Consider the following 24,853-nt stretch of genomic DNA (forward strand, 5'->3'; position numbering starts at 1 on the left):
AGTCATCTGAAAGAGTGCATCTCAGATAAAACAGCAAATGAGCACACAGTTGTGATTTTACTTTGCACCATCCTCAAATTATTTCTCCTCTTTTGAGACAGTTCATTCTAATTAAAATCACACTTGAATATGACAAAAGTATTTACCAGTACTTATAACAATAAGATAACTTACTGCTTTCTCATTGTACCTTGTTTGTGACACAAACTGTGTCACAAATGGAGGTGAAATAATTTTACATGTTTCATTTTAATTAACTGGCATAACACTTAATATTTTTACCTGTAAAAATGTGGAATGTTTATTTTCTTCTAAGTTGTAATGGAATAAGCAAAAAAACATTTAATGAAATGATAAAATTTATTTATAAAATTTAACAATTTTTCCTTTAAAGAACAATTATTCAGTTTGTAAAGAAAACCAAAATACAAACCCTATTTATTAGATATTACAATAAACTACACATAAATACTGCAAACCACAAAGTAAAAATAGGAAACTTAATTCTAGTGACAAGAATAAAAGCAGATAAAATAATCTTCAAGCAGAAAAATAATTGAGGGGAAAATGGTAAAACCTGTGTAAAGCAGGACATTTCAATACCAGCTTAGTTCCTCATTGCCAACATGGCATTTATATCCCAGATGAGATTTCGTAATTGATCCATAATTTGCTTCAGCTGCTGATTCTTCTGTTTGAGTTTCTGTAGAAAGAAAAGGATTCATCAAACATGTTTTGTGAAATAGAGACCATGAAGTTAGACAATTAAAATGCTGTAGGTTAAGGCTCTAATAACCCAGGCAGAAAGAAATCTTTTCCCTTTTTTAAGGGAATTAAAAAAGGGGGATTAATGTTTTATGGTCAACAGTAAATACAGTAGTTCGTACATGCATAACATTTCTCAGATTTCCACACAACAATACAACCCCCACTAGGTCCTCTGCTGCATGTTCTAGGACTTTCTCCCACCCCTACCCGAGTCTTTTACTTTGGTGCAGCACACCAACTCTAGTCCAAGTTCTGCTTAGTGTTTTCTCTTCTTGTTTTTCAACTTCAGAGAGTGAGATAATCCCATATTCATCCTTCTGTTTCTGACTTAATTTCACTTAACATGATTTCTTCAAGCTCCATCCAAAATGGGCTGAAAACAGTAAAATCACCATTTTTAATACCTGAGTAGTATTCCATTGTGTATATGTACCATGACTTCCTCAGCCACATATCTGTTGTTGGACAACGGGGTTGCTTCCAGGTTTTGTCTATTATAAATTATGCAGCTATGAACATAGGTATACACAAATCTTTTTGGATGGGTGTGTTTGGTTCTTTAGGATATATCCCCAGGAGAGTAATTATAGGGTCACAGGGTAGGTCCATTTCTAGCCTTCTGAGAGTTCTCCAGGCTGCTTTCCACAGAGGCTGGACCAGTTTACATTCCCACCAGCAGTGTAGGATTCCTTTGACCCCACAACCTCTCCAGCATGTGCTGCTGCTATCTTTTCTGGTGGATGACATTCTCATAAGAGTGAAGTCTTTGTACTCTTTATTTGCATTTCTCTGACCATCAGTGACTTGGAGCATTTTTTCATGTTTTTTGGTCTTTGGGATCTCTTCTGTGGTGAATATTCTGTCCATGCCCTCTCCCCACTTTTGAATAGGGTCATTTGTTTTCTTGTTGTTGAATTTGGTGAGCTATTTACATATTTTAGTTATTAGCCTCTTGTCTCATATATTGCATGTAAAGATCATCTCCTATTCTGTGAGGGGTCTCTTGGTTTGGGTAGTGGTTTCTTTTGCTGTGCAGAAGCTTTTTAATTTGATGTAGTTCCATTGGTTTATTCTTGCTTTGGTCTCTTCATAATTGTATTTGTTTCACTAAAGGTGTCTTTAAAATGTATGTGGAAAAGAGGGCCTAACATCCAAGCCCTTGATCCACTTGGAATTTACTTTTGTATTTGCTGAAATAGAGTGATTCAGTTTCATTCTTCTGCATGTTTCAACCCATTTTTTACAACACCACTAGTTGAAGAGACTCCCCTTTCCCCATTCAAAAGTCTGCCACCTCTCCAGATTCAAAGGAGGTCTCGAAACTTTACATCAGGCTCAACCTGACGCTGTTGACTGGCTATGGAAGAAGGGCAAATGCTAGAAGAAGAATTTAAAAGTCTGAGCACCTTTGTCAAAGATTAGGTGTCCATAAGTGTGGGGGCTCACTTCTGGGCTCTCAGTTCTATTCCACTGGTCAGTGTGTCTATTCATGTTCCAGTACCAAGCAGTTTTGATGACAATGGCCCTATAATACAATTTGAGATGTGGGAGTGTGCCTCCAGTTCTGTTCTTCTCAAGATTGTCTTGCCAATTTTAGGTCTTTCTTGGTTCCAGATAAACACTTGTAGGTTTTGTTCTATTCTCTTAAAACATGTGGTTGGAGGTGGCTCTGTGGCGCAATGGATAGCGCATTGGACTTCTAGTGATAAAACATGTGGTTGGGATCTTGATGGGGATTGCATTAAACCTGTATATAGCTCTGGGTAGTACATTCATTTTAATGATGTTAATTTTTCTAACCCACAAGTATGGAATATCTTTCCACTTCATTGTATCTTCTTCTATTTCCTTGAATAGTGACTCATAATGTTCAGTATACAAGTCCTTCACTTATTTGGTTAGGTTTATTCCTAGCTATTTTATTGTTTTTGTTGCTATAGGCAAAGAAATTGATTTCTGGATTTCTTTTTCTGTTACCTTAGTGTTTGCATAAAAGAATGCCACAGACTTTTGTATGTTAATTTTGTACCCTGACACCTTACTGTACTGCCTGATAATTTCCAAAAGCTTCTTGCTGGATTCTTTAGGTTTTTCTTTGTATACTATCATATCATCTGCAAATAGGGAGAGTTTGCCTTTTCCTCTTCCAATCTGTATCCTTTTAATTCCTTGCTCCTGCCTGACTGCTATGGCAAGAACTTCCAACACTATGTTGAACAGTAATGGTGATAAGGCAGCCCTGTCTAGTACCTGATCTAAAGGGATATGCATCCAGTTTAATAAATCTTTTCTTAAGGTAGAAGGTGCCCATCTTTTTCTGGCCACAGCTTCCTGAGTTTCAGGTGAAGCCTTGCTGTAGGTATCTTTCTCTCTTCCTTTCTATCTCCCCCTCCCCTTTTCAATTTCTCTCTTTTTCTACCCAATAAACAAACAGACAAACAAATATCTAGTGGCACTCACTACATGCACCTACTTTATATTATATATTTACAAAACAAAACATTTGGACCATATTTTCATATACTGGCACTTGTTTGTAGTAAATTAACAGGCCTATATAGTCAGTAATATAATTATATTCTTGGCATTCAGTTCATAATGTTGCAAATTTTATTACAGTGCACATTTTTATCCTAGCTAAGATAAATAAAAATAAGTGACTGCATTTACAGCTAGTTGACCCTCATACATTTAAAAACTCCTATTTTATCATTTATTCAAAATTGTCCATAACACATTTATGTCTACTATTTAATCTATATGGTTTGTCTGGTTTCCAACAATATAAATCTAGCCATAGGCCCATGAAACTTTGAGGCATAAAATTTGTAATCATTGTGATATAAATGAGATGAGAGAATTTCACTAGTTAGAGTTTTGGCTTATTTAAATATTTTTCATTTATTATTCTATCTTCTGAAAGTTGGGCCTATGTTTTAAGGATGTTAAGAGTGAATTTTGTCTGTGACTACTCTGTTCACAGTAATGAAATCAAGAGGTATGTGGATGTTTGTACAATGTTGGCATGTAACTGAGTTCATGTGTTTAGAAATTAAAGTAGCTCGGCCAATTGTCACAGCCTTTGTATGAGTATTGAATTACATGCATGGTGTGACAGCCTAAACATTTTTCAGTATATGTTCTGCTTCCACATTCACCTGTTAATGTAACAAATTAGACACAGCTGATGGGTTTTTATAATAGCAGCTGTCAACTTCTGTTAAGATCAATCAGTGGTAAGACTGTATATATTAAATCCTGCATCATGTCATGAAAATTTATTTACAGATTAACTGTTGATAAGCATAACTTTCAGCTTTGCTGTTGATAGTTTTATGATGCATTCTGGCTTGAGGTATTTTACTTATATGCTAACTTTTTTTCAATTCAGAACTTTATGGCATCTTTGAGAATAACTAAGTACCCTTCTCATACTCTAAATTTATTTTTCCAATTACCTCTAGTTGATTATTACCTTGAAAATAGACATTTTAAGTTCTTTATTTCTTATGAATTAAGGAGAATAACTTTAAAGCAGATGTATCAAATTTATATTTCTAACTAAATACAAAAGCTTGTCACTTTGATCCAAATCATTATCTCATATCACTTAATCATCCTGGTTCACTTGGTTGAATAATGTGCAATTGCTTAAGTAATCACTGTATACTTTATTTATTTATTTATTTATTTATTTATTTATTATTGTTTTAATAGAGCACTGCTCAGCTCTGGCTTATAGTGCAGGGAACTGAAGCTGGGACAGAGGCCTGAGAGTCTGTTTGCTTATGCAGCTATCTCCCCCCAACTTACTCCACACTTATGATAACAGAATGTAAAAGTAGAGTCATGGGAACTGAACAGAGACTTAGCAACTAAAATACTAATGGCATCATTTTCCTAGATTACATTAAAAAGTGAGCTTTTGAGGGATGTCTTGCGTGCTGTGTGATAGTATGTTTGATCAGACTATGTTGTATCAATTTAGCTTTTCAAGTTTGGATTATGATGATTCAAGTCTGTAAATAGCTTTTCTTTTTTCCAATAAGAGCTTTTTGGCCTTTTAAATATTTTATTTATTTTAATAAGAGAGACAGAAAAGTACAGAGGGAAAGAGATAAGAGCACTGCTCAGCTATGGCTTATGGTGCTAGGAGTTGAACCTAGGACTGACTGCACAGCCTCAAATGTGAGTCTTTTGCAGAACCATTATGCTATCTCCCCAGCCTGGCCCTCCCTTTTGATATCTACTTTCTGTTTTCTAATTGAACAGAATGTGAATGTAAAAAATTTAATTGGTTTGGTTCTTAGTTAAATCAAAACTTCTTATGAACTTGTCTTACTTTATCTGGAGTTAACATAGTACCTTTATAATGATATAGTTACAAAAGTGGCTGAACAGTAATTATTGTAATTATTAGTAAATATCTTTACACCAGATGCTCTCTATTTTTATCCTATTTTACCAAAGTAGCCATTTGCCATATAAGATGTGGAGCTTGAGTTCAGTTCCTCATGTATGGTAGTGTGTCCTTTACTGAGTGTGTCATCACCACCTGGCCCTACTCTAAATTCTTTAAAAAAAAATTAAAAGTAATTCTAGGCTGTACTAATTACAGGACCCATTATCCCCGGGTGATAGATAGACTATGTTATCCAACCACCCTTCGGAGAATGGAACATACCATTGTTGATCCATATTGAGGGCAAGGTCCCATAGGGGCCCACAAAAGAAACCATTATGTTGTTCCTGATGGAGATGACCAGTCACAGTGGTGAGAGGGATCCGCTAAAGGTCTAGGGACAACCATGTCTGTATGGGAATCCTAGGATTTCCTGACCAGGGCTCCAGGTGATGGGGTATGTGTCCTGGAGCCCCACTTCCCCAGATCCCTACCCCACTAGGGAAAGAGACAGGCTGGGGTATGGATCAACCTGCCAATGCCCATGTTCAGCGGGGAAGCAATTATAGCAGCCAGACCTCCCACCTTCTGCACCCCATAATGACTCTGGGTCCATGCTCCCAGAGGGATAAAGAATAGAAAAAAATCAATGGAGTGGATTGGATACGGAGTTCTAGTGGTGGGAACTGTGTGGAATTGTACAACTCTTATCCTATGGTCTTGTCAATATTTCCGTTTTATAAATAAAAATCAAAAAAAATAATTCCAATAGAAATAGAGGCTAAGCTTTAATTTAAAATATCTGTTTTTCCCTCTTTAATTTACTTTTATTTTGATAGCATGTTAATTAAAACAAGTTCTGAGGGAGGGAGGATGTTCACTCCTTTTGAACAGGTGACTGAGAAACCTCTCCCTTTGCCCTTCTCTACCTCACAGGGAACAGATTTGTTTCCTGCAGTAGTGGACTCAAACAGCTATGGATTCAATGTCAGCAACACAGCAGAAGGGAAATAGGCAATACAATAGCTTTTATATATGGAAGTGACTAATATAATATATTAGTCTTCTTCTCTGAAGAAACTTAGTCCTAAAAGAAAAGAATCCCGAGAGTCGGGCGGTAGTGTAGCCGGGTTAAGCGCATGTGGCGTGAAGCACAAGGACCGGTGTAAGGATCCCGTTCGAGCCCCCAGCTCCCCACCTGCAGGGGAGTCACTTCACAGGCGGTGAAGCAGGTCTGCAGGTATCTATCTTTCTCCCCCCCCACTCTGTCTTCCCCTCCTCTCTCCATTTCTCTCTGTCCTGTCTAACAACAATGACATCAATAACAACAACAATAGTAACTATAACAACAATAAAAAACAAGGGCATCAAAAGGGAAAAATAAATATAAAAATTTAAAAAATAATAATCCCTAGGAGCTAGGTGGCCCACCCTAGTTATGTGTATACATTACAGTGCACAAGAAAAAGAATCCCAGGAACTACTGATTGTCCCTTCCTCCCAAAAATCAAAACTGACTTCCTAATCTTACAAAGATGAAGCCAGCTCTCAAAATCTGATTAGTTTCCTAAAACTTCACTCTTGAATATATATAGCACATATTTAAGTATCAGATAGTCACCAGATATATTAGAGACTCCATCTGGAAACAACAACATGGGTAGAGGCTGACAACTATAATACATGACTTGCTTTTGTAAGGTTGGCATGCTATGGAGGGTTAGCACATGCTAACAAAGACTGCATGTACCACAAAGTCTACGGTACTTATAATCTGGTTTTTCAGAATTTTTTCAGATCCTAGACTAACAGGTTATAGAACACTTTCAAATTTCTAGTTTACAGCACAGGATTTTATAATCATCCCAAACTAGCAACCAGTTAAGATATTTAAATACTGGGGCAGCTGGGCCCGCCAGTGGGAAGGAGAAAAAAAAAAAAAAAAAAGATATTTAAATACTAAAAACTGAAGTCTTTGTATTCTTCCCAAAGAAATCACTCATATATTTACATTACCAATAAGGTAGTAAATCAAGAAAGAGGAAGACAGGAGATTGAGGAAAGCAGTGAAACCAACAGAAGAGGTGATGGGAAAATGTCAGGATAATAGCCTGGTAATTGGTCTAGAAAGCATTCAATCCAGATTCAGCAAGAAGCTAGGACTCTAAGGTGGAAAAAAAGCAAATAGAATGTCTGATAATTCCAGTGTTGCACAAAGCTGGAAAACATTAGTAAGTGGTACCCATAAACAATTATTTTGTACCTTAATAAGAACATGGAAAATGTATAGAACCCCAATTATCACATAATTACACTGAAAGTATTTTGCTATGTCCAGAAGAAAAAATGTGAGAGAGCTAAATCCTTACTTAGAGAAAATAAATTCTTTTATCTGCCATGTCCTTTGTACATTTGTTCCTAAAGCTTAAAAATTCCAGACTGGCATCAAGAAATGTTTTGATTTGATGCAATTTGTGGTTCCTTGACCCCTCCTTCCCATCCTTGTGATTTCTGCTCCAGTCTTTTGTCTTCCCAGTTCTCAGCTGAGACAGTGTTGTGATGCTAAGATCATCTAGGTTCTACCTGGGACAGACTGAACTAAGTTGACCCACTCTATACATGCTTAAGTACTGAAGAGTGGATGCAGAAAACTGCTCATCTTGCTACTCAAAATGCACCTATATAAATTAAGTTCCTTTAATCTGTAAAACTCCTACATACCAATTATATATATATGAGAGGGGGTTTGGTGGGATTTTTCCCCTCTGCCCTTTGTAGATATGGGCTGATTTCAGATTATACCTGGGAAACCCCTAAGTAGCAATTCAATAGCAGATCCAATTTTTAATTCTCAGATTCATTTTTTGACGCATGGTATAATATAAAAAGAAAGATTAATCCCCACTTTAATATTCTATTTTAAAAGACTAATTTCCACATAACCACTCTGCTATGGTATTAGATTCTCATATATAATAGGAAGATTATTTTTCTAGTTGTCATTTCACTAATCTTTCTATTCTTATGCCAGTATTCAATACTTATATTTTGATAAACCACTAATAAAAAACTAAAAAAGAAAATTCTCTTTGGTTGAGGTATCATAATTGTAAATGCCTAGAAATTCTACTACCTAGAATTTGGGGAGGTGGGCAAGGTATGTGTATAATCTATAAGACAAAGAGTAAAAGTGGTAGTCTAATTATTTACTGTGCTATTTGTTAGATTTTTGGTAAGCTTGGTCCATGTTTCCACCATTGAATGAAATGACAACTTATATCTCTGTTTCAGGAGAGCTATCTGAAGATTATTTTCTGAATTTCTGAAGGTATTCAGCAATAAACAGATTTAGGTTAAGAACTGGAGGCAAGGGAAGAGGGCAGTAGTGCATCGGGTTAAGTGCACATGGCATGAAGCACAAAGAACAGCATAAGGATCCCGGTTTGAGCCCCTGGCTCCCCACCTGCAGAGGAGTCGCTTCACAAGCAGTGAAGCAGGTCTGCAGGTGTCTATCTTTCTCTCCCCCTGTCTTCCCCTTCTATCTCCATTTCTTTCTGTCCTATCTAACAACGATGACATCAATAACAACAATAGTAAAAACTATAACAATAATAAAAAAAACAAGGGCAACAAAAGGGAAAATACATACAAATTTTTAAAAATTTAATAAAGAAACTGGAGGCAAGGGGTAATGTTCTGATAACTGAGTTTCTTACTCAGATATTGAGACATTAGTACTATTGATATATTTTTTAAATCATTTGATGATTCAAATATGCTATAAAGTAGAAAGAGATAATTCTGCCTAGAAAATAAACTGTGACTGAGTGCCTATAAAGTTCTTCCAAGAGCTTCCTGATATGAATTCTGCAGTCTCTCTTCTGACTATACAGACAGCATTTCTGCTTCCCTTTCAGTTATTAGTTGTAGGTCAGATTTGCCCCAGAAGCTACTTCATTTAATTCTGTACTTCACATTATGTTTTTTAATAGAATTAGACTCTCATAACTTTTATCAGTAGCTCTAAACTAGGAAATGTAGAGAATAACTCACCTTATTTACTTCAGCAATTTCTCGTCTCTCATCACTTGCAAAGCGAGGTGGACCAGTTCGGTCATCATTCTTAGAGCCATCTTCTTCCACATATGGAATGAGTTGCTGGGAGTAACAAACAAAAGTGAAGTAAAAAAAATATATATGGTATAAAAATTTCAGCTATACTGTCAACAACAGAGGAACAGATAAAGTAGATTTTAATACTTTTGACTCTAATGAATTTCAATTCAATGATTTCAAATAACTGTGCTAGAAATTTATCATTCCACCGTATTGTATATGTTAAATGTGAATTTTTTTGGTAATTAAGTACTAATTGTACTTATTCAAATAATAAAATAATTAAACACCATGATAGGTTGAGACAAGAAATAATGACAAACAAAATAATCCCTTCTCCTAACAGGTTACAGTCCAATGAGACAGAACAATTTTTCTCTCATCTACTCTAGAAGAAAGGACTTCATGAATGTGAATTATATAAATGTCATTTATTGCCATTTAGAAACTCGCATGTCTCTGCAACTTTCTAGACAATGTCTTAGCTAGGAGAAAAGTCTCATCTCACCCCCTCCCCCCAAGGCAGTAGGAGGGGAAAAAAATGTATCAATGAAATGTCTAGCAAGATGACAATGAAATACGTATAGTTTGTGGTGAAATTTACTTGATAAAGTTTCTTGTAGAAAATAACATACTTCAAGAATCACTTAATCTCTTATCATTTTATACTATCAATAGTAGGCCAGAAATAATTTAGAAGTCATCAGGCCAAATTACAAACTCTTCAAACAAAAGTTTACTCACCCACCCATGTTTCCGTTTCTCTCTCCTCACGCACACAGAGCTACCCTTTCTGAAGTTTTCAATTTTGTACTCAAAATCCCTCTGATCTCCTGTCCTCATTATTTATCCTCTTCTCATGGCAACCAACTTTTCCCACCTTCATCATCTAAATATGTTCTAGTCTTTCATTTCAAGGGAAAAAAACAAAAAGCCCAAAACTCTTAAGATCCCATCTCTTTCCATCTGGTGCTTTCCCCTCACAATTTTTTCACAATTGCTATCTAAGCTACTTGAAGCTTACTTCCCCATTAATCTGTAACCCTCTTTGATCAGTCTTCTTGTTACTGCTGTTTTACTGGGGTTTGCTCAAATAACCAGCAACATGCCTTTAGCAATATCAACTAGATGGGTTTCAATCCCTGACTTCCCTTGTTTTCTCTGAGTGCCTGAAAATGTCTACCACATTTCTAATTATTCCCCCCAAATCCTTGATTACCTCTTATTGGGCTGCTCTGCAGTTTATCTTTCTCTCTCTATTCATCTTTATATGCTAGTCACTCAAAATTAATGAATTACTGAAAATACAAAATTTTTTTTAGATAGAATTAGAACATTTAATGCTTCCTAAAGACTTGATGGCACAGACAGACATACTGTTGACAAGAATAGCCCACCTACCAAATACCATATACTGAATTGATTAAAATATCCATGACCCAAGATTAAATGTAAAGGATGTATTTTTAAATGGACTGATTGCACTAAGCTGGCTAGTCTGATGAAAACATGACATCTTATACAGTAATATGCAGTAATTTGCATTTTGCAACTGTATGTAAAATTTAACTAAAATGTTTGCCCTGATTACATGACTATACAAGGAGACACCAATAGGCACAATAAAACAATAAGCAACCCTCCCCTCTCAGTACCAAAATCAACATGAAAAACAGTACCAATTCTATGTGTTAATAAATGTATTTTCATATCACAAGTCAAAGGAAACCAGATATAATTCAAAATCTGAAAATACTGTAAAAATAGAAAAAAAGGGAAAGTAACACAAATATCGAGACTAATTTATACCTTAGCTAATCTCCCTCTCGGAATTAATACTTGCCTCTACTGGAATGGGGTCCATTCCTCCACAGTTTTCATTACATTTGTCATAGACCAGTCTTAACTTCCTGAAAAGAATAGAAAGTTGGCGAAGATGATCCTGCAGCTTTGCTAAGCGGTCTTGGTATGTCCCAGTGTGGTAAGTGACACCGTTTGGCAGCTTATCAGACAAAACAAACAAAAATATAAAATAATGAAAATCAATATTTTATTTCTAAAGGTAGTAAGTTAGTAAATTATTCCTGAAAATCAAATTAGCTTTTGAGAAATTTGGAGTCATTCAAGCTTACTTATTAAATACTTGGCATATTGTTTCAGTGGTGTAAAAAGAATCCTCTAACCAGATGAAATGATTTTCCCCTCTAATTCTGTAGAAAGAATGCACAACTTCAATATTCTTAAAACTACATAAAGGCAGCAAACTGCAGAACTTAATCTAGAAGCTGAAAATGCAATACAATTTAAAGAAGGGAAAAAAGGGAAGATAACAACTTTTCAGAAGAAAAGGATGCTGCTAGTGTAAAAATAACTGCAAAATATCATAGTTATGATAACTAAGATGTTTAAAGCTTATATTAGAATGCAGGGCTGTCACCAAAGGTTTTTCTTTAAAAAAAAAAAATCAGTGACAAGAGATAAGAGGAGCAAATTAATCTGTCCTTGAATATCACTGATAAATTACAGGTAACTGTTATGACCATAATTCTTACTTTGGATGCACATACATTTTTAATTTAGAAATTCTAATAAAAGTCAAAACTACATATTGAAACCAAGACAAAACCACAGATAAGAGAAACTGATGATTACTTATTCAAGCTTCCTTTCATGTGTTGCTCAAACTTGTTAACAAAATCATTTCTCTGTATACCTTTACATTTTATTCCCACAATTACCTGTGATATTATCCAAAAGCTAAAATAGACATATTTATACAGTGTATATTACTATGCAAGTGATCACCTGTATCATTATTTTCAGGGTTGAAATGACTTTAAAGCAAGACATCATCTGTTTTCTAACAGTTGAAGCTGTCTAGTTTTTCCAAATCTCTATGTATTTGTTTCCTTAAAAAGTGAAGTAGGGTGGTCCGGTTGCACAGTGGATAAAGCACTGGACTCTCAAGTGTGAGGTCCTGAGTTCAATCCCCAAGCAGCACATGTATCACAGTGATGTCTGGTTCTTTCTCTCTCTCCTTCTTCTTCATGACTAAATAAGTAAAATTTATGAATAACATAAATGAAATAGGAATGGGTGGTGGCACACCTGGTAAAGTGCATAGATAATAGTGAACAAGGACCCTGGTTCAATCCCCTGGTCCCACCTGCAAGAAGAAAGCATCACAAGTGGTGAAGCAGGGCTGCAGGTGTCTCTTTGTCTTTCTTCCGCTCTAACTCTCCCCTCAAGTTCTCTCTGTATCCAAAACTAAATAAATAAAAATATTTTTTAAAAAGTAGCAATGTGGAAAAAAAGTAAAACGTGCATGATACAATGCTTAGAGACAAAAAAAGGGAGAGAGAGAGATAGAGAAACTTTCATTACAATATGTAAAACCATAAACATAAGACTAGAATATTTGAGACACAGATGTGAAAGATGGGAACGGGAGTCAGGTGGTAGCCCAGCGGGTTAAGCGCAGGGTGCGAAGCGTAAGGATCCCAGTTCGAGCCCCGCCCCCACCTTCAGGGGAGTCACATCACAGGCAGTGAAGCAGGTCTGCAGGTGTCTTTCTCTCCCCCTCTGTCTTCCCATCCTCTCTCCATTTCTCTCTGTCCTATCCAGCAACGACAACATCAATATAAACAACAATAATTACAACAATAAAACAAGGGCAACAAAAGGGCATAAATAAATAAATAAATAAATAAAAAGATGTGAAAGATGGGAAACAGGCTTGAATGATGTATTTTCTTCTCCTCTCCAAATTTCTTGTATGGGAATAAATTAAGGAGATGAAATCTTCTGAAATAATCTGAAGTGAGGTGCTAGGATTATCAGAATATCTCAAATATTAACAAAAGATGTTAACCACCAAATGCTGAAGTAGTCAGTTTAAAGGAAAACAGTACTAAGAGTTCTCCAGTATAATTTTTCCTGAATTCTAAATTTTGGACTTTCAATGGCGAACAAGTCAGAGACTTTTAAAGGATCTTTGGGTGATAATTAGCAATATCGAGCATTCTCTATCTTTATTGTGGTATTTACCAGGTTTAAGATTTAGCTCGTAACTCCTACTTAGTAAAGACGGGCTTACTTACACTGTGTCACTGCACCTGCTATAGTACAAACAAAGTTTCGAAGTGTAACCCAAATTATTTTCTTTCAGTGGATCATTTTGTCCATAAATTCATACAAGTACTAAGAAATGTGAGTCATATAAAAGAACTCTTGATAAATTCTTTCCCAAAGGGAAACAAAATTTTATTAAGTGTGAAGAATCACCTGCTCAAATGTACCTTCTCAGTAAGATTGAGGACTGGCTTTCACATACAACTTTGATTTCTAACAGAAGGGTACAAGCAACTCATTTTTTAACAAAGTCTTGCAGATTTTTCAGACTAGTAAACACAAGAGACAGCACGAACACCTTAACAGCACCTAAAACCTCTTGGTAAATACGTTGTTAGCTAAAAACAAATAATTTCATGACTATGGTAGTTATCAAAGGGAAGGAAGTATAGGTATTTGGTAGAGGGGTGATTTAGAGGGGTGTGAAAATACCTGAAATCTTTGGAAATTTGGAAACTATTGTCAAATAACTAATGATAAAACTTTCAAAATTATTGACTAAAATAAAACTAACAAGGTATCCAACTAAACTCAACATTCACTCAAACAGTAGAAAATGCTTAGTAAAAATCCCTTATCATGACAAAACATTTCTATACATACTGAACCAAGTATGCCAAATAAAATGTCATATAGGTCACATAGGCTCCTAAGCTGAATATGGGCCCCAGATCAAACAGATGGGGTTTACAGTCAACAATATCCAAACACCTCTCCCATATTTAGGAGCTACTCTCTTCCCTGATACAGCTTTCTGGTCCTTTTTCCAGCCATGACATCATCTCCCCAGACAATAACTTGGATCCACCTGCATATCAGATTTCAGGCTCAGGGGAAAAAAAAAACTAGTATAGCTACAGGCCCTTTGGAATATAACTAAAATATCTACTCTATCTACAGAGTGGAGACACCCTCCCACCCCCAACTCTTCATCTGCATTATTCCAGCCTTCAGGCTCATGATTAGTGAACAACTTTTTGGCTTTATATGTTAACTCTCTTTTCAGCCAACAGGTTCCAGATACTAGCAGGATGCCAACCAGACTTCCCTGGACAGACAACCCCACGAATGTGTCCTAGAGCTCCAATTCCCCAGAACCTTCCTATTGGGAAATTGTCCAGATGTGGTTGAGTTAGGCAGGGCCCACAAACCACCCTATGCTATGGCCAGTCCCTTTATCTACATACCAATCTTCTGCTTTGTCTTATAAATGACTGAAGGTCTCCTCCCCACCACTTATCCCCTCAGGGTATTGCTAATTCCCACCAGCTAAAACTATAGCAACTGTAGCTAAGGAAGTTCCCAGCATGCCTTTTTTCTTTTCTCCACCCCCTTTCCTAGCCATCTCCCTTCAGACTTGCCACTTGCGGTTTTACTATATAAAGCCCATTTCTGTTCCTGGTTTCTCTCTTTTCTCTCCAGTGTCCTGACATCCGAGAAGGGCTGGCATGCACAGCGGGAGAGGCAGCCATTGCGTTTGGCACCACGTGGCTCAACCTGCTGTGCTCACACCCAACTCTGGAGCTTCGTCACAAATAAAGAATTGTATTACCACACTGCCTGGTCTCTCTCCCTCCAAGCTAGCCCGGCACCCTCCCCACTAGGGAAAGAGAAAGGCAGGCTAGGAGTATGGATCAACCTGTCAACGCCCATGTTCAATGGGGAAGCAATTACAGAAGCCAGACCTTCCACCTTCTGCATCCCACAGTGACCTTGGGTCCATACTCACAGAGGGTTAAAGAATAGGAAAGCTATCAAGGGAGAGGATGGGATATGGAGTTCTGGTGGTAGGAATTGTGTGGAGTTGTACCCCACTTATCCTGTGGTTTTGTCACTATCTCCTTTTTATAAATAAAATTTTTAAAAAGATAGTACTTACTTTAAAAAATGAGTCTAGTACTTTATCCTCTGTCTCACCTTAAGTTCACATGCTTCCAATGGGTAAATTAAGACAGGGCACAAATATTTTCCAGATAAGGCAACTGAGGGCCAGACAGCAAAGGGAATTTGAAAACCAGACATGATCGTTTCCAACTGATGTGTTCTACTACTCTTGAAGACTAGACACTCCAAATTGGGTCTCATGGAGGAACTGACATTTGATCAGAACCCTGAATGAAAGTTTTCCTTCATTCATTTCCTAAGACAGAAATGAAATGGAGAAAAGTCTAGGCCGATAACACAGCATACGCACAGATGCAAAACAAGAAAGTTGACAACAAATACAATTTGAATGACAAAACATATTTATCTCAGTTGAAAAGTCAGTGTCATCATTGTGAAAACCTTAACAGAAATCTCACTAAAGTTGAGAGCAAAAAGGACTGTTTATACAAAGACGACTAATACTAACAACAACTATTTTTTGAAAGCACGAGCCTCTGCATATAGCATGAAAAAAGTAAAATAATTAAAGAGGAAATGGCATAATGCCATTTCTAATTTCATCTTATTAATGTACTCTTAATTAAAGAGACACAAAAGCACAGCACAGTTCTGGTTTACTTTGGTGTGGAGGATTGAACCTTAGAGCCTTAGGCATAATTTTTTTTTTCATATCCATTATGCTGTCAGCCCACATTAATCATTTTATAAGGATAAAAGCAGCCAAGGAAATGGGTGTTTAAGTAATAATGAAGAGTGACATCACCATGATGGAAATATATGATGGTCTGTGTTTTATTCTCTCACAAGAGGGAAAACTATAAGCTATTCAGTAAAGAAGACCACTGAGAGAATCTACAGCACAGGGGTGAGGCTAAAGCATTCCTTAAACCTCAGAGACCAAAGCAGAGTACATTAGAAAGATATGGGGGGAGGGGAGAGTGTTTTGCAAATACCTATCACGAGGAGATACGAAATTCTACCCAAGTATCAATGACTGTACTATGCATAGGAGGGATAGAGACAGCAGTGCTATCAGTCTAAAGAAAGAACCTGTTAGTAGAAATGTCCAGGAGGCACCTGCTTTTGGTCCAAATCCCAAAGGAGAGGCATTGAAGTAATCCATATGTGACAGTCTCAGCAAGGAAGGAAGGCAACAGTCAGTTTTCTACTATACTACCCCTCCCCTACCAATTGGGATCCATACTAACACCAGATAATAGGCAACCAAGGCTCAAATCCAGAACCCCAAACACAGCAGAACAAGTCAAATACTCAAGATACCCTCTCAGTCTATACTACCAGTACAGCATATTCACAGCAGTAGTTGACACCTTTTCTGTCTTTTCTCCTCCCATTGACAACACTAGCAGGTTGTCTACCACACACCCTTTACTTACCTAGCACATATAGAAACCATCAGTAGCCAAAACTAAAATGAAATAACGCAGCACCACCTGCTGGAAAATACACACACACACACACACACACACACACACAGAGAGAGAGAGAGAGAGAGAGAGAGAGAGCGCGCGCTCAGGTATAGTTATTGATCCATAAAAAAAAAAAAAGCAAAGAATTTTCAAGTTGGTCGACATGTCTAATGACCAGATAAATATATCATCAGGCAGACCAAAATTTCAAGGAAACATGACATCACCAAGAAGGACAACTCTTCAGAAACTATTTATAAACTATTATATGAGGTGAAGCACAGTGGCTAAGCCCTCTTATTTTCTTTGTCTTCATTGGAGGCTATGGGAGCCTGAGGCCTTTTTAACTATAAGTATGCTGTTTATCTTAATCACTCCAGACCAAGATATAAAACAGGGTGGGAAGTAGATAACACAGTGGTTATGCAAAGTGATTCCTATGCCCTGAGGGTCCAAAGTCCTGGGCATAATCCCTGCCTCAACCCCAGCTGGAGCTGAGTTGAGCTGCACTCTCTGGCCCTGTGTTTTTGAATAAATCCTGATTTCTGAGGGAATTATTCACTCTTTTTCCTAATTTATCATGAGAAAGGTGTGATAACACAGTGGTTATGCAAAGCCACTCCTATGCCCTGAGGGTCCAAAATTCTGGGCCTAATCCCAGCCTCAACCCCAGCTGGAGCTGAGTTGAGCTGTACTCTCTGGCCCTGTGTTTCTGAATAAATCCTGATTTCTAACGGAATTATTCACTCTTTTTCCTAATTTACCATGAGAAAGGTGTGAAAAGGTTCCTACTATACAACCACACCTCCTGACCTCCAGAGTGTAGATTTTCTCCTGAGTTATCTGGCTTGCTCTCTGGCCCCTGATGTCAGTATAGGGTTGCCTTGCTACTATTCCAGCCCCTGAAGGGCAACAGCATTGTAGACCCACAGTTGTAAATTGGTGAGGCTTAAGTTCTCCTCCCTTCGGCAGTCTTTGTTGATAAAACTCAGATGGGAGGTGGTGTTTCAACTGGGAGACTGTGAGACTGATACCTGCCTTTCAGAGTAGGTATAGACTTTTAGCCTCAGGAATCTCTCCTTAAATCCCTGTCCATGAGCCACACGTGTTTGTACTAACCTGAGTACAAACCTGAGTAACCTGGCTTGGTGTGTTCCTAGAGTGATCCTAGACTTGTCTTGTTGCATTCTCAGGTGATCCTCTTTGCTATTCCTCTATACTTAAAATTTTAAAGGAAGAAATAGAAGGGGCAACTCACCCAATAAACATGCTATGCCATGTATGAGGACTTGGGTTCAATCCCTTGGTCACTACACAGGAACACTTAAGCAAGTTTTATGAGCAATGGAGTGGAGCTGTGATATCTCTCCCTAGAGAGAGAGAGACTGAGACTTCTAGGAGTAGTACAATTATGCAGGTATGAAACCCCAGTGAAAACCCTGGCGACAAAGTTCACATAAGGGGAACATTTTTTTTTTTTTTTAGACACTAGCTGAGAAAGTTCTGAACACTAGACTTCCTTTTAAAGAAATTTGAAAGACATTCTTAAGTTCACTTTGAATAAAGTAAAGCTTATCCCTTTAACTGTGGAGAAAAATAAAACTTAAAGTGAGGCAATGGAAAACGGTATTCCAAGTAAATGGAAAAAAAATGTTTTATTTAAAATAAAAGATTTATTTTCATGAAGGTAGGGAAGCATTGTTCAGCTCTGGTTTACAGTAATGCCAGACTAAACCTGGGATCTCTGAGGTTTCATACATTCACGTCTGCTGCAAAACCACTGTGCTGCTTCCAAGTTCCAGAAATTTTAAAAAATAATCATTCAAGTTATATTAAATATACTTCTAGTATAAACAAGTAACAAAATAAAGATGGACATCAATATATTAATATTATGCCTAATTCAAGAGTGCTGAAATATATAAAAACAAGGGAGTGAAATGGAGTTACTGACATTACTAGCAGTGAATCATAACAATATCCACTTATAGTAAATGGACAGATTGTCCAGACAGAAAAAAATCAACAAAGATGTAATAGCTTTATGAGGAAAATGAGATGAGGGGAACTTGGCACATGTCTAAAGAACAGAATACAGGTCCTCGTCAAATACGAAAGGAATACTCGAAGATTAATCTTCATGAAGATTATAAGCATATTAAACATCTTTTCACATGACAACAGCATGAAACTACAAATCTATAAAACAAGTGGGAAAACTATAATACATGAAATAACTAAACATGCCCATAAACAACTACCGAGTCAGTAAACTTATCAAAGGAGAAAGAAGAAACCCTGGTGACAAATTAAATTAATGCCATATCACAATCTATGATATGCAGCAAAAATATGGCAAAAGTCTCAAAGTAATAAAAGGGAGGGTAAAACAAATACTATAGAAATGCAAAGGGTCATAAGAGAGAAACTACAAGATGGTTTCACTCATACGCATAATCTACAGATCTGACTTACATTGAACTTACCCCCCCCCAAAAAAAAAAAAGAATCCAAACAAAACAGAAGCAAGCAAACTGTTTATATGACTTATGAGAACTATGGTGGTTACCTTTGGAAGGATGGGGATACAGAACTTCCTGCTGGATGTGTTGTGTAACTATACATTACAGTGTAATCTTACAGTCTTGTATTACAGTGTAATCTTACAGTCTTGTAACAAACTATTAACAAAATTAAAAAAGAGATAAAGTATTATAAGCACCTATTGTAAAACTTAGAAGAAATAGGTTACTAGAAACAACATTCCAGGACTGAATCAGATAGAAACTGGAAGTCAGAATGGAGCCCATCACAAATAACAAAAAGGAAACAGTGATCAAAAGCACTATTCATGGGCCCTCCCCCACCAAAAGAAATGTCCAGGACTAAATGTCATTACTAGGAGAATATACCAAATATTGAAAGAATTAAAACCAATACTTCTCAAACTCTTATAAAATATCTCCATATTTTATATAAAATGTCAGCTATGACTGAGAATATAGATTTGGAAAAAATGCTAGAGGCAGATTTCAAAAAACTTAATTCTGAAAACAATCTAAGAATACAGGCTAAAGATCCAAACACAAATCCAAGAATTCAAAGATCGCTCCATTTAAGAGCTATGAAGCAAAAATAAAAACTCCGAACAGAATTTGCTGGAAAGTTAGAAACCATGAAAGAACAACTCTAAACAAAATGACAACGCTTTAAGGACACTTTAAAAACAGCTCAGTTAACAGGCATAGAAAGCAGACTAAATCATGTTGAGGAGAGAATAAAAATGCTAGAAGAGACAGTCACCACAATTAGTGAATTCTGAAGAAGCTGAAAAGGAAAGATTTAGAAAAAATGAAGTAATTCTCCATTAAACTGAAGATCCCATTAGGTAATTAAATATTAGAATTATAGAATTACCTGAGGAAGAGGAGAGCGGAATAGAGAAAATATTTAAAGAAATTATAACAAAATCTTCCACACTTGGGCAGTTTTCAAAGCATGGAGATTTAGGAAGATGAATGAACACCTAGGTTTCTGAATCAAAATGATGAACACACACACTACAATAAAACTATCTAAAAACAAAGATAAGGAAAAAAATATTACAGGTTTTAAGGGAGGAAAAAAATGACATAAAGAGGTAAAAATATTAGAATTTCATTGGACTTTTCATCACAAACTATTCAGGCTAGGAGGGAATGAAATGATAATTTAAACTATTAAAAGACAACCACTCCCAGCCATGAATAGTTTATCTTGCCAAGTTGTCATTCAAATATAAGGGAGAGGTGAAAATCTTCTCTAACATTCAGAAGCTGAAAGAACTGGTCACCATTAATCAATCCTGCCTTGCAAGAATTATAAGAGTTGTATTTAAACGAGGTAATCAGAGGTAGATTGAAACTAGACAAGCAAAAAGCAGCAACTGAAAAAAAAAAATTACAAAGAGAGTAAAGTGGACGGTAAAATAGAACACAATCTAATATTGTTAAGCCAAAGCCAACCTAAAATAAGTAGCTGTAAATGTTCCAAGTTAGACACAATACACATAGTAACCACATGAAAAATATGTATGTAAAAAAAAAAAGAAAAATATGCATGTCACAGAGACAAATAGGAAGCAGATATTCAGTGTGTGAGACTAGCACAGAAAACCATCCACACAAAACAATAAGTAAAAACAAACAGAAAAAGTCAACAAAAACATAAAACATTAAACAAAAATCGGAATGACTACAAGTAACCTCATATTTAAACAATCACCCTAAATGTAAATGATCTAATTCACTAATTAAGAGAATCACGGTGACTGAATGAGTTAAAAAGCAAGATCTATTTTTTTAATTGGATAGAGACAGAGAGAAATTGAGAGTAGAGAGAGAGGGAGAAAGAAACCTGCAGCCCTGCTTCACCACTTGTGAAGCTTTCCCTCTGCAGGTGGGGACCAGGGGCTTGAACCTGGGTCCTTGTGCCCAATAATGTGTGCGCCACCGCCTGGCCCCAATCTATTTTTATGTCTCCAGGAAACACACGTCCTAAACAAAGGTAAATAGAAACTATAAGTGACAGGATGGAACCAGGTGTTCTAAGCCAACAATGTGGGGGAAAAAGGCAGAAACAGTTATACTATTATCAGATAAAATAGATCTTCATACAAAGACGGTGATGAGAGAGATGGACAGTGAATATTGGTCAGAGGTTCAACAACAGGAAAGCATAATCATAGTCAATATATACAGACTATGATAGTCAATATATATAGGTGTTCCAATATAGAACACCTAACTACATAACAAGTATTAGATAACCTTAAGGAAGCCATCAATAGCAACACAATAATAGAAGACTTTTACACATCACTCACAACAAGAGCGATCATCTGGATTAAATAAATAAATAAATAAATAAATAAGGAAGTAGAAGTCTTAAAGGAAACCACAGATGAGATGAACGTATATATATGCAAACTTTTCACTCCCCACCCCCCCCAAACATATTTTCAAAGGCATATGGAACGGTCTCAAGGATTGACCATGTGTTGGGACACATCGACAGCATTCAATATGTGAATACTGAGTTCGTAAAAAGTATTTTTGGGGGGAGTCAGGCGGTAGCGCAGCGGGTTAAGAGCACGTGGCGCTGAGCACAGGGATCCCGCAGAACAACATCAACAACAATAATAACCACAACAAGGCTACAACAGCAAGGGCAACAAAAGGGGGGGGCTATTTTTTGGGAGTCGGGCAGTAGTGCAGCGGGTTAAGTGCTCATGGCGTGAAGCGCAAGGACCAATGTGAGGGATCCGGATTCAAGCCCGGAATCCTCACCTGCAGGCAAGTCGCTTCACAGGCGATGAAGCAAGTCTGCAGGTGTCTTTCTCTCCCCCTCTCTATCTTCCCTTCCTCTCTCCATTCCTCTCTGTCCTATTCAACAACCACGACATCAATAAAAAAACCAAATAACTACAAAAAAAAAAAAAAAGGGCAACAAAAAGGAAATAAATGTTTTTTAAAAAGAGTATTTTTTTTCTGACTATGAATCTGTGAGTTTATAAATCAACTACAAAAAGGGGAAAAAATACCCCCCAAATATAAAGATTAAACAATATGCCTCTGAGTTGAGCCTAGGTCACTCAAACAAAAAGAGGACTTAAAAGTTACCTGGAGAACAATGAGAATGAGGAGATCAGCTACCACACCTTTTGGGATGCAGCAAAATAGTCCGAAGAGGAAAGTTTGTAGCAAGGCAAGCCCATTTTAACAAAAAGCAAAGATCTCCTGTAAACTATCCAATATCACAACCAAACCAGCTAGAAAAGGAGCAGCAAAGAGACCCGAAAGCCAACCGGTGAAGGGAAATAGTCAAAATCAGAGCTGAAATAGGGACCAGAAAGACAATACAAAAGAGCTGGTTTTTCAAAAGGATAAATAAAGCAAATAAACCGGGGCCAGGCGGTGGCGCACCTGGTTAAGCGCACACACTACAGTGTGCAAAGACCCGGGTTCAAGCCCCTGGTCCCCAACTGCAGGGGGAAAACTTCACCAGTGGTGAAGCAGAGATGCAGTTGTCTCTCTGTCTCTCTCCATCTCTATGTCCCCCTTCCCTCAATTTATCTCTTTCTCTATCCAATAATAAATAAATAAAGTTTAAAAAAGAATTAAGAAAACATTTAAAAGGAAAAAAAGCATTTTTAAAAAAACAGATAAACCACTGGCCATCCATGCCCTCTGGGGGGGGCGGGGGAGAAGCTTAGATAAAAACAATCAAGAATGGATAATAGAGAACTCCGTAGACTCGAGACAACATGGTTCGATTCGAGACAGATACTTTGGGGGGGGGGGGGTGTCGAGGGGCACTGAATGTGGGAGCGCTGAGACCACAGCCCGGGTCTGCTCAGAGCAGTTGGGGCTCGCCTGGGGTCCTGCTGGAGGATTCCAGGAACTGCCTGCTCACTTGCGCGCACCCGGCTTTTGCACACACGCCCGCTCCGCAGCGGTTCTGGCCCTCACCTGCATGTTCCTCAGGAGCTGGAAGATCTCCATCGTGCGGTACACGATGTCCTGGACCGTCTCCTGCCCTATCCGGCAGAGCGACGCGGTGTTGACCTCCCGAGCAGCCTGCTGAGCTTGGGGTCCCGCGAAGGGCCCCGGGGGCATCCCCGACGCCGCCAACGGAGGGGTGGACATACTTCCGTAGCCGCTTTCCACCCGCAGAGCCTAGAGATGGGCGTCAGAGGACGGGAACTGCACAGACCGCAACCGACCCCAACACATGAAGAAGCGAGCGAAATCCTGGCGGTCGATTTCAAAACACTGACAGGCACTTCCGCCTTCCATGACACTATACGTCATCAAGCGTCACAAGCTCCTTGTGAACCAGTCTGGGCGCGCCGCTGATGTAATTGACAGACGGGTAGAGTAACCAATCACCAACAGAGTTCCACCACAGTGGGTGGTATCCATGGTGGAGGATTAAGGTGGGACTTCCCCGTAATTCATTTCCCAGAGGCTTAGGGTGCTTGTTGCTTTTTGAGCATTTTTCTGAGATATTTATGAGGTTTGTAGTGTTACTGCCTTTGCCTTTTTTTTTTTTTTTTAACCCATTGGAAGTCAGGCTCATAGAAGTTAGAGTACTAATTTAGTCACGCCCAGCTTGCAGCTACTTACTTGTGTTTGGAATTTGGGTTCATGTCACGGAACCATCCTAAATGTTGATTCATATTAGAGGAGTTTTCCCTTTCGCTCTGTGTACAAAATTAATTCCCCTATCACCACCAACACCACCACCACTGGCTTTTCTGATTCTGGCATTGATGTTCTATATAATTTGTTTGTTTATTTTCTGACTTCTTGACCCAGTGCACATATTAGAATATTAACGAGGGCTAAAGAATGAGAAAGCTATGGGGAGGGGATGGGATAAGCAGTTCTGGTGGTGGGAATTGCGTGGAATTGTACCCCCTCTTATCCTATGGTCTTGTCAGTGTTTCCATTTTATATAAATTAAAAACCGAATATTAACAAAATAAAGCGAAGAGACTCAACTCTCTCACGGTGTTCTCTGAGGGATTGGCATATAGAAGGTGCTCAATAAGTGCACGTGGGATAATTATTGAGTGAGGTGAATACAAGAAAACGTTGAAAAAAAACAAATCTCACACTTGTCTTTCCAGAAAGAGAACTCTAGGATGTGAGAATTGGTAAACACAAAATATATTTCTGAACACACAATTAGTAAAGATTCTCAGGAAATAGTTACTAAAAATGACGTAGTCCTTGCCAAAAAGGAAGAAAGAAAGAAAAGACTGTCTCTTTGACTTCGTGAGAAGTTTGAGGTCTTTATTTATTTATTTTTTTTATTTTGGGAAGTAGGGGAACAGAATGTTGATGTAGAGTGTGGTGACTTTCACAAATCAGGTGTGGGCTTGACATTATAGCCATGAAATCACATAATTTTGTAAAATATTGTTAAATTGCTAATAAAATGATATAAGAAGCATTGTATTGACATTTAAAATATTGATATACAGCTCCTTAGAGGTCCACACTCTGTTCACAGGGAGACTCTTAAAATGTAAGTCAGGTTGTGCCTTTTTTTTTTCTGTCAAAGTATCTTTTTA

The 24,853-nt window shown here is 37.5% G+C and overlaps 1 protein-coding gene across 1 annotated transcript; it reads right to left on the reverse strand.

Moving 5' to 3' along the window:
- Window positions 1-341: 341 nt before the first annotated feature.
- On the reverse strand, window positions 342-23,569 carry MED30 (mediator complex subunit 30). Its single transcript, XM_007516652.3, has 4 exons — window positions 23,244-23,569; window positions 11,130-11,288; window positions 9,224-9,328; window positions 342-703 (listed from the first exon to the last, which is right to left on the reverse strand). The coding sequence occupies exons 1-4, from the start codon at window positions 23,418-23,420 to the stop codon at window positions 608-610; spliced, it is 537 nt and encodes a 178-aa protein (XP_007516714.1). The 5' UTR covers window positions 23,421-23,569; the 3' UTR covers window positions 342-607.
- Window positions 23,570-24,853: the final 1,284 nt, after the last annotated feature.

The sequence above is a fragment of the Erinaceus europaeus genome, chromosome 1 (genome assembly GCF_950295315.1).
Source record: "Erinaceus europaeus chromosome 1, mEriEur2.1, whole genome shotgun sequence".
NCBI classification, from domain to species: Eukaryota; Metazoa; Chordata; class Mammalia; order Eulipotyphla; family Erinaceidae; genus Erinaceus; species Erinaceus europaeus.